This window comes from Molothrus ater, chromosome 3, assembly GCF_012460135.2.
Source record: "Molothrus ater isolate BHLD 08-10-18 breed brown headed cowbird chromosome 3, BPBGC_Mater_1.1, whole genome shotgun sequence".
NCBI classification, from domain to species: domain Eukaryota; kingdom Metazoa; phylum Chordata; class Aves; order Passeriformes; family Icteridae; genus Molothrus; species Molothrus ater.
This window is the reverse complement of record NC_050480.2, coordinates 78,793,279-78,802,695: the sequence shown is the minus strand read 5'-3', so window position 1 is coordinate 78,802,695 and position 9,417 is coordinate 78,793,279. Positions and strand designations below refer to the sequence as shown.

At 42.1% G+C, this 9,417-nt stretch overlaps 1 protein-coding gene across 1 annotated transcript in view; it reads left to right on the top strand.

The window, feature by feature from the left end:
- Positions 1-2,893: 2,893 nt before the first annotated feature.
- Positions 2,894-9,417, top strand: part of TAF1B (TATA-box binding protein associated factor, RNA polymerase I subunit B) — a 45,917-nt gene continuing 39,393 nt past the window's right edge. The window contains 7 exon segments of the mRNA XM_036380826.2: positions 2,894-2,953; positions 3,737-3,835; positions 4,304-4,381; positions 4,383-4,392; positions 6,164-6,261; positions 6,558-6,653; positions 7,267-7,399. Of these exon segments, the coding sequence (XP_036236719.1) occupies positions 2,936-2,953; positions 3,737-3,835; positions 4,304-4,381; positions 4,383-4,392; positions 6,164-6,261; positions 6,558-6,653; positions 7,267-7,399 (532 nt within the window). The 5' untranslated portion in view covers positions 2,894-2,935.

The window sequence follows — 9,417 nt, the reverse complement described above, 5'->3', positions numbered from 1 at the left end:
GCCTTGAATCAATCTGACTACTATGCATAATGATCTTAATTAGAAAAGTGAGCCAAAGCAGGAAGACAGTCTGTCTCCTGGCTTTGAAATTATCATACCCCTATCAGTATGCTTGGGTAACTTGTAATTAGGGACAAAGGTTACACATCATTTTATATGCTGAAAAACCGGTTTTATGCATGTCATTTCAAAAAATATTTAAGAAATAGTTATAAGACTTGGTAACCCTATTATACTTTGATTTTTTTTCTACCAGATTAGTAGTCTGCACTAATTAATTGATGGACTTCAGAAATACCAATAGAAACTTTGCATTTATAGGGAGCCTGGACACTAATAAGTAGCTAGCAATATCAGCATCAGTCTTTGTAGAAGTTCCTTTCCAAAGTTTGGTTCCTTTCCAAAGTTTGGTACCTTTTCACATCTGTTTCACCTGCATGGAAAATACAGCTCAGACAAGCAGTGTGGGCTGTCCAGCAGCAGAGAGTAAGGGCTTTCCTGTTCAAAAACTTTATTGGCATGCTGCACCAGTATGGCCACAATTATACCTAAACACCTCCTTGTGCAGTCCCCCACATCTTTCTTCTTTCTTGCTTATCTTCAACTACTGCTGGTAAATATGAAGTGATCAGGTTTTGACAAAATGGCAGCCCTGTGATTACACTTCCTTTAATATTTTATGGACCAGCTGTAATTAGAAAACAGAAGACCTAGCTCTGAGGTCCTGCCTCATCAAAGCAGTCAGTTCCACATTTTGTTTAAACAAATTCCTCAATTTAGTTAAGTCCACTGGGCAGGCCCACTGCCCGCTCACAGCATCGAGTCACACATCAGCACTGCTCTCAGCAGGAGCAATGCCTTATCTTCTGCATTGGAACACACCTCTTCCTCTCTTATCACAGGTACAGATATGATTTTTTTTCAAGGTAGTATTTAATCTTAGAAATATATTAGAAAAAGATCAAACCCTCTCTGTCACACAAAATGGCCTTGCTTTCCCAGAACAGTATTTCCACAAACAAAAAATATGGAAATTAAAAACACAAGTAGGATCTGTTTCATCAAAGTATTAGCTGCATTTCTGTGAGGTTGACAATCACCTTTTTAACATGGCAGGAACTACATGCGTAATTCTCTTTAATGGCTGTTACAAATGTTCAGCCCACACTGAAAAAAGATCACAGTTGGTATGAGTAATAACTTTTTTCTTAAACATAAACAATTCGCCTCTAGCTCTCTACATATCCTCCAACATCAATGTAACCACAGCTGTCAAGGTAGCCTCCCCTCTTTATATGTATATTTTAACTTTAATTTTTTCCCATGCTTTCGCTTAGTGGACTTTTTTTTTTTTTAAAGGCTTAAACCTGTTCTCCAATTTTGTGGGCAAATTCGCTGCAATAACAGATCTTGGTGTTTAGACATCTTTAAACATTATTATTAGCATGCAAGAAATTAGAGACCTACATCAAGATCTGGAGGTTTGGGTGTTGTTTTTTAATTGAAAGTGGATTTCAAATTGTAGTTTCCCTTATTCAAGGATCTCCAAACACTCTTACATAGTTAAATGAGGTTTTGTGGCCTTCTTTACAGGCAGCAGCAGCCCCCTTCCCAGAGCTTTGGTACAGCCTTGGTGGTCACCAGCTGGGGCCACGGAGGTGATGCAAGGATGAGGATGCAGGAGCTCTGTGGAGAGGATGGCGATGGGCTGAGGCTCAGAGGGCACACATAGTGTTAGTCTTAAGCTGCACATGTAGTCATAGTCCTAAAATGTGCCAGGGGAGGTTTAGGTTGGACATCAGGAAGAATTTATTGAGAGAAGTGGTGATTAGGCTTTGGAACAGGCTGCCCAGGGATGTGGCAATGTCACCATCCCTGGAGGTCTCTAAGGAAGGACTGGACATGGCACTGAGTGCCATGGTCCAGTTGACATGGTGGTGGACTCGATCTCAGGAGGTCTTTTCCGACCCAAGTGACTGTGTGATGGAAAGTACCCTGCAGTCCTTGGGACACCCCACATCCCCTTGAAGCTGCCGTGTCCCCTCCATGGCTGAAGCACAGAAGCTATAGAATCCACCATGTGGATATAGAGGATATTAAGGGGCGGGAAGAGATCCACCGATCACCGAGCCCCAGTCCCCCCTGCCGTGGGCAGAGACACCTCCGCCAGACCAGGCTGCCCAGGCTGCATCCCCTCTGATGCCTTAAGTTTTAGCTTTCATATCTTCCAGATTCTGTACTGCATTAGTGTGTACTCTGAACTTCATATGAAGTGTTAGCAAGTTCTCCTCACAGTTTACTCAGACAAAACAATCCTTTTCCAGCCAAGAACCAAGGACAGTCTTGCAGTTTCAGGCCCAAAAAGTGTAAAAAAGGAGATAATTGAGGAGAGCAAACTGGGAGGATGGGACTTCATAACCTGAAGCTGTAACTGGACAATTAACCCCAATATGTAAATGGACCAAAACTTACAAAAGTGTGAAAACTCGTGACTTTGGGTCCATCTTGGGTGGAGCCATGGCCGGGTTCTTGTACTGCCCAGGGTGTATCCTTTGAAGGCCTTTTAGTGAATCCCTACTTTATTCCTTTTACACAGTCCAGCCTCTGTCCAGGGAGTCTCTCAAGGCATCAATCCAAGCCAGCCGTGAACACTTCCAAAAGTGCAGCGTCTACAACCTCCCTGGACATCCTGCTGCACTGTCTCACCGCTTTCACAGGAAAGAATTTTCTCCTCCTATCCAATGTCTCACACCTGGATCTATGTCCCCTCAGTGAGGCATGCAATGACCCCTTGGAGCTCCCGTGTCCCCTGGGCGCCACGCTGCGCCCCCGGGGCCCGCGGCGGCCCGGAACGCAATCGCCGGGGCCGCGGTTTCCAGGCGGGCCGCGGAGCCGCCCGGCGCGGTTGCCATGGTGCGCCCCCGGCGCCGCCGCCATGGACGAGGAGGACACGGTGGGGCTGCGGGGTTCGCAGGGCAGGGGGCGTTTCCCCGCCGGGCGGGCAGCGGCTGCGGGCGGCGGGAGAGGGGGAAACGGGGAAACGGGGAAACGGGGAAACGGGGAAAAGGGGAGGCGCCGGCGGGCGCTGCCTGCCCCGGCCCGGCCCGGACCTGCCCTGCCCACAGCGGGGCCCGGAGGCGGCGGGCGAGGCCGTGCCCGGCCCCTCGGCGTTGGCCGGCGCTCGGTCCCGGCCGGGGATGTGGTGCCGGCTGCCCCTCAGCTGGGCCTGGCGGAGCTGCTTCTCCCCGGCACGCACGTGGGCGTTTCTGGAAACCACTTTGTTTTAATCTGTCGGTTTCCCTCTTCTCTTCCCCTCTCTGGTTTCTCCGGGAAGCGCCGGCTCGTGCGAGCTTTCTCTCACCGCGTGTGTTTCTTTACAGTTCTAGAAATTTATTTTTCTTTTCGCCTCCCACTGGAGTTTGTGTCTCCTTTTTTATTTCTGATGGGTGGCTTTATTGAAGGCCCCGCCACGTGTGTGCGAGGCGTGGATCACCATTCCTGTTGTTCTGACGCTCAGACACACGGGAGCCGGCGCTTCACAGCTACAATTACGTGTTCAGAGTTACCTGCGGCTGGTGGCAAGTGCCATGATCACTTGTTACCAGCCAGAGCCAACACAAAGGCTGTAAATCCTCTCCTCTATAAATCATCTCAGAAGCAGTGCAGTAGCCTAGCAATAATGCCATTTGTTTTACTTAAGCAATTGTGAAAGTCTTCTGGCTTTTCTTTCTTTCAGAGAGATTTTAATGAGCGCTGTGCTCAGTGTTCAGAAGTGAACTGGGGTCTCACTGATGGAGGCAGATTTTATTGTAGATCTTGCCACAACGTTACTGAGGTAAAAACATGATTTACTTGCAAGGTTTATTCTGATTGCTTCTTGACTTTATATAAGAAAATTACAGATTTTTCTTCTTGGCATTGAGGGCATTTCGTCATGCTTTAGCTGACACTATTGAAAACTAATGTTCCTTGAAATCACAACATTTAGAATGAGCCATCCTGGCCTGCTGTGTTGCTGTAGCTGTGGTGTCAGTGTGCTCTCTAGGTGCCTTAGAAGCATTGTCTGGGTGTTGCTGCCTTTTGTGCAGTCCAAATCTAGGCAAACCCTGATGCATGTCACCTGTGTGTCCATTATACTAATTGTCTATTTTTGAAATTTCTGAATCAGAAGTTCAGACTGTCTCGTCTTCTGTTAGTTTAGGAAATTTGAGTTAATTCCTCCATTTGTTTTATGATGGGACAATCGATGGGACAAAGTTAGACCTGGCTCTTTTTTTTGCTAAGTTGTATTCCTTTTTTGCAGAGAACCAGAGAAGTTGTAAACACTGATTTTATTACTAATTCAAGAGTCCAAACAATCTCCAAAGGTTTAAAAAAGCAGGGAAAAAAATGGTATGTATGAGTTTCTGTCTGTTTTTTGCAAAAGGGTGGCTGTTCAGCCGCTGTTCACCTAGGCCATTATGTCTTTGGTGGAGAACAAAAGCAGATAGGCAAGAAAGACTGTAGGAGTGGGGCAAAATGCACCTCCCTGATGCTGCCACAACCTTCAGAGATCGCATTTGGTGACTTCCTGAGCCACAGGTGACCTCTGGTGAGCCCAGAGGTGGGGGTTTTTTGATTGAATGGAGCTATGTGCTACTGTGCTTTGATTTCTGGAAGCAAATACTCACTGAAGCTACTGGAGGCATGCATTCAGATGTGGTGATCCTTTGTTCCTCCCCTGTGATGGCTATCACAAAACCAGAGAGGTTGTTTGTCTTGGCAGGTGAGGTGTGATGGTGGTCCAGCTCTTGGTGTCAGTCTGGCCTGTGTTACAGGCACTGGACCCTGCAGCTTACACACAAACTGCATGGAAGAGGTTTCAGTCAGTTCCAGTAGCTGAAACAGTCTGCATCTTTCATCCAGAGTCACTCTTTTACTTTTAATTTATGAATATTCAGAAGAACAGTGGTCATTACACAGGAGGATCTGGGCCCTAAGGATGTAGTGGTAAAGCTGCTGCTAGAGCTGTGTAGATATTCTGTGTTGGCTGGACGCATCTCTTACTGTTGTGACCACTTTCAGAAAACAAAACTGCATTAAAATGCCAAATGAAGTGAGGGGTTATCTTTCTCTCTGATGTGCTCATCTACCTTTGCTCTGTTGCAGAGGCAGTGGGGCTGCTACATTGCTTCAAAAAGAGCAATTGTGTGGAAGTGAAAGGAGGTGTGAAAGGGACCCCTCCACTTTTCCTTATCCTGTATTGCTTCTAAAGTCTGGACCACTCATGCTTTTAATTTATCCTGTTGAGAAGGTCATTAGCCAAGCCCAGGCTTCTTAAGAAAGAAATCCTTATCTTCAGAATGCAGTCATGTTACACTGTATTCCATGAATGTTTGGGAGTAAGCTGTGTCTGTTAGCTCACTGGTTAGCAGTTAAGAGCAGCATCATTAAAGCAGGGCAGAAGCTTTGGGCAGATAACGTGTAAGATGGGGAGATGCAAGGTGTGTTTTGGAACAAAAGTAGTGAAGAACAGGTGTGGAAGGAATGAAAAAGGAGTGAGAAATGCAGAGAAAATTTCTAAAACCAAAAACCTGTAGAAAAGGTTAGTAGTGAATTTAGAGAGGTAAGGGCAAAAAGTAATTGCAATGCAGCCTTAAAGAAATAGTGAGTAGATTGGAGCAGGCCCACTCCCTGTGAAATTTATGTTGTGCTAGGATTTGTTAGAAGTTGGGATATTCTTTTATTTAAACATGTATGATTCTGTGGGAGAGAATGGTAAAGCACCAAAGTGGTATTGGTTGTTTTTTGCCTGACTCACTACTGTAATGTTCCAGTTCTCTGTGTCAGGGGTGGGAAAGGAATGTTCATATTTCATTTTTAATGGCAGGTTCTCAGTTATTTTTAAACTGGTAATTTAACAATGCTCTGCTCAATTACAAATGCCACACTAGACATTATAATGAATTATATTATTCTTGGGAAATGTGTGAAGTTCTTGTTCAGTAACTTTGCTTCTCGTATTAAGGCTGTGAATAAATGGAAGTTAATGGAGTGTTCAGTGTAGCTGGTTTATGCACTAGGGTCTGAAATTACTAAATAGAGATATGGGGATACATGTGCATAAGGTTAAAGAAACCCAAAATAGCACAAACAAACATAGTCCCCCATTTTTCTTCCTTAGATGGAGGTTGTGAATGGTATATTTGTGAAGGCTTTCAGCTTGTACTCAAGAAACAAGTGGAAGCTCTAGAAGCATTAGGAGTATGTCCACAAATGAAGGTATGTGGATGTCAGTGTGAATTGTACACTCTGTGTGTGTATGTGTTACAGAAAGTGGGATTTTAAAAGATTTTAATTTTTAAAGTGAATCACACAAATCTCTGTTTAAAATCATTGAGCATATGAAATAAAAATTCGTTTCTCTGTTAATTTTAAATGTATTTTATAAATCACAGTTAGTAAAATTAGAGAGGGAATATTATTCAGATTCCTGAGTTAATAATTACACTCTGTTCTCTCAGCAATTAATGATCTTGTAAACATTGTACCATTTACCATCCATTTGTGTTTATCAGGATGAAATTCTGTGCAATTTTTGGAGGTGTTACCTTCAGAAGAGCAAACAGGCATATTGCAAGAGACCAGCTGGGGAAACTGTCAAAGCATTATCAGTAAGTGAAAGCTCAAATCCCATGAGATGTTTGGTATCTTTTTAAAAGCAACAACAGAGATCTTCTTTGTTTAGGCGACATATCTCGATGGTAATAATGTCACCTCAGTATGAAGGAGATCATATGAACAGCCTTGCACATGTCCATGTTACTGGGTTTTGGAGTTTTTTGGAGTCTTATTTCAAGAGATGAATATTTCTGTGATTATTTGAAACTGCTTATTTAAAAGTTTTGCTTTGTCTTGTCATAGATAATCAGTAAATACAAATGACAATGCAAACTGTATCATCAGCTACCATCCTTTCCTGCCTGCTCTCTTGAAGTTACTCATTTGATCAAGCTTTGATTCTGTGTGTTGCCAACTTTCTGGTCATTGTAGCAGATTAAAATGTAGTCACTGGAAGTTTTTTGACCTTGAGAAATCCTTGAAAAATACTTCCTTTTCTTTTTTTCTTTTTTCCCCCCACTTACTGGTGATTCGTGGAGTAAAAATGTGAACAGTTTGGGTTTTAACTTTTGCTGTTAATTTTGCATCTGTCATGCTTTATGTGGTTTGTTAAGATCAAACTGTAACTAAGAGTAGCTAATACAAATATTTATTTACAAACCCCAGGTATGTGAGAGCAGTACTGATGTGGACAGTGACCCAGAGAGACCCAGCCTCCTGCACTTGCTGTCTCTCTCTGAAAGTGAGGGGGACCTGCAGACCGACTGCAGCTTTGCCTCATCAGTGAGCAAGGCCTCAGGTAGGAGCAGTGAGCTGAACTATCTGAAAACCAGTTTTTCTGTAGTTTTTAAATATAAATGGATTTAAAGTGTACTTGTGTACAGTGAATTGAGGAACTGGTTGGAAGTTGTAAAGTTTTCAGTCTTGTATGACACTGTACTACTTTATCTTCTACCAGAAATAGAACACTTCCTCCTCCAACCCCCACCCAAGGAGATAAAAGTTGAACAGGACCTGGAAATACAGAAGGAAGTTCTGGGGGAAATGCAGGGGGAAGTTCTGGTTTATAGCAAGTTTGCTCCATGCCTCCTGTTTGGAGTGGGAAAAAATTGCTGTTATATCTGCAAGCTAGATATTCACAAACACAGCAGCTTTGAACCATATTTAACCATTTTTTAAACCCTATTTAACCGATAGCAGAGCTGTCTGTCATGACTTTGATGTTAAAAAACATCTGCTTGTTCTTTATGGGGGTGAATTTTTTTTTCTATCCCATAGATATATTTAGCTTTTTAATTTTTTTCTTTACATTACTTTGGTATTTCTGTATCTTTTGTCTCCACAGTCTTTTTATTGCTTTCCCAATGACCCCTTCTATGAAAAATCATATTTTAGCATTCCATCAGTTTCTCTTTTCTGCTCACAATAGCAGCAGGAAAATACCTACAGCATGCTGAACTTCTTCATTAAAATGTCATAGAGAACTGGAGTGTTAGCTTCTGCTGGCAAGTGTAGTATCAGACAATGCTGCAATGCCTGATACTGGAAATGCATTGTAAGGCATATTTGAAAGCTTTGGCTTCTGTTTTAAACTTATGATGGTTTTCTTTCTTGCCTTTTTCTTTGCTTACTTTTTCCTTCTTTATCTGTCTCTGTGTTTCTTATTCCCCTGTTATGTACTATCCTCCTTATGGGATGTTTCTGTTCTTCTGTGATATTGCCTCTCTACCCTCACAAGAATGCAATCTTGTTTTTTCAAGCTTTTCTCTTTATTTTGTAAAGTCCAGAAGTGGTAATAGAATGAGAAATTTGATCAGCAGCAATTAGAAAACTCCAGACAGATTTAGGGAGGTGGCGGGGAAAAGGTATAAAAATGGTGATGCAAATTTTTTAAAATTTTATGCTAGAACCTTTCATCTTTATATATTAAAACAACAACATTTTGAGGTAAAGAGTCACTGTATGTTTGTGCATGTAGAATCTTGGGTGTTATACAAATATAATACAAAAAGGAAAGAATTGAGTGAGGAATTTCTAGTGAAAGTATTCCCTTGAATTTCCTTCCCCTTTTTAGTGTCTAGGGTAACTCCTTTCTTCCTCAGTACTTGTGCCTTTTATAGGTCTGCTGCTTAAAGTTTTAGAACAGCAAGGTAGTCCTAAGTAGGCCATAATTTATTGTCTTGGTTAGTTGTTTCACAGATTGAATTCAGCTTCCAGTAGACATCAATTTCACTAAAATCACTTGAAATTAGTTAAAGAGTTCAGTGATACTTAAAGTAAATGTCCGTGCAATCAGACAAACATAGAAATAGTTTTGTCTATTGAAATTTAACAAAAGTAAGTGTGTTCTAGTCTATTGTAAACTCTTGTGAAAATTCATAAATATTTTCTTTGGGATCATTTCTGCTGAGCTGTTATTGCTACCAACTGGAAAGCTCAACACCCTTCTTTCCCTTCTTTCCCTAAGAGGCTTGTCCAGATGGCATTTGGTTTTTTGGCTTTGGTTTGGTTTTTTTTTTTTTTGTTATTTTCGTGTAGGGTTAATAGCAAATTCCACTGAGTATAGCACTGAGATAATACTAGAGAAGCCTATAAAACTCTTAAATTATTAGCTGTGTGTAACTGTGTGTTGTCATGCCATGCATAAGCTGGAAGAAATAAAAGGAAATTGTGTGCCATCATTAAGGCCACAAATATAATGAGGATTATTTTAAATAAATTGAGTTGAATGTGAAATTAACAATGAAGCTTCAGTCACGAAGCTGCCTTTAAGCGCAAGTATCCATGTGAAAGGTGAAGCTGTTGACTCCAGGGATT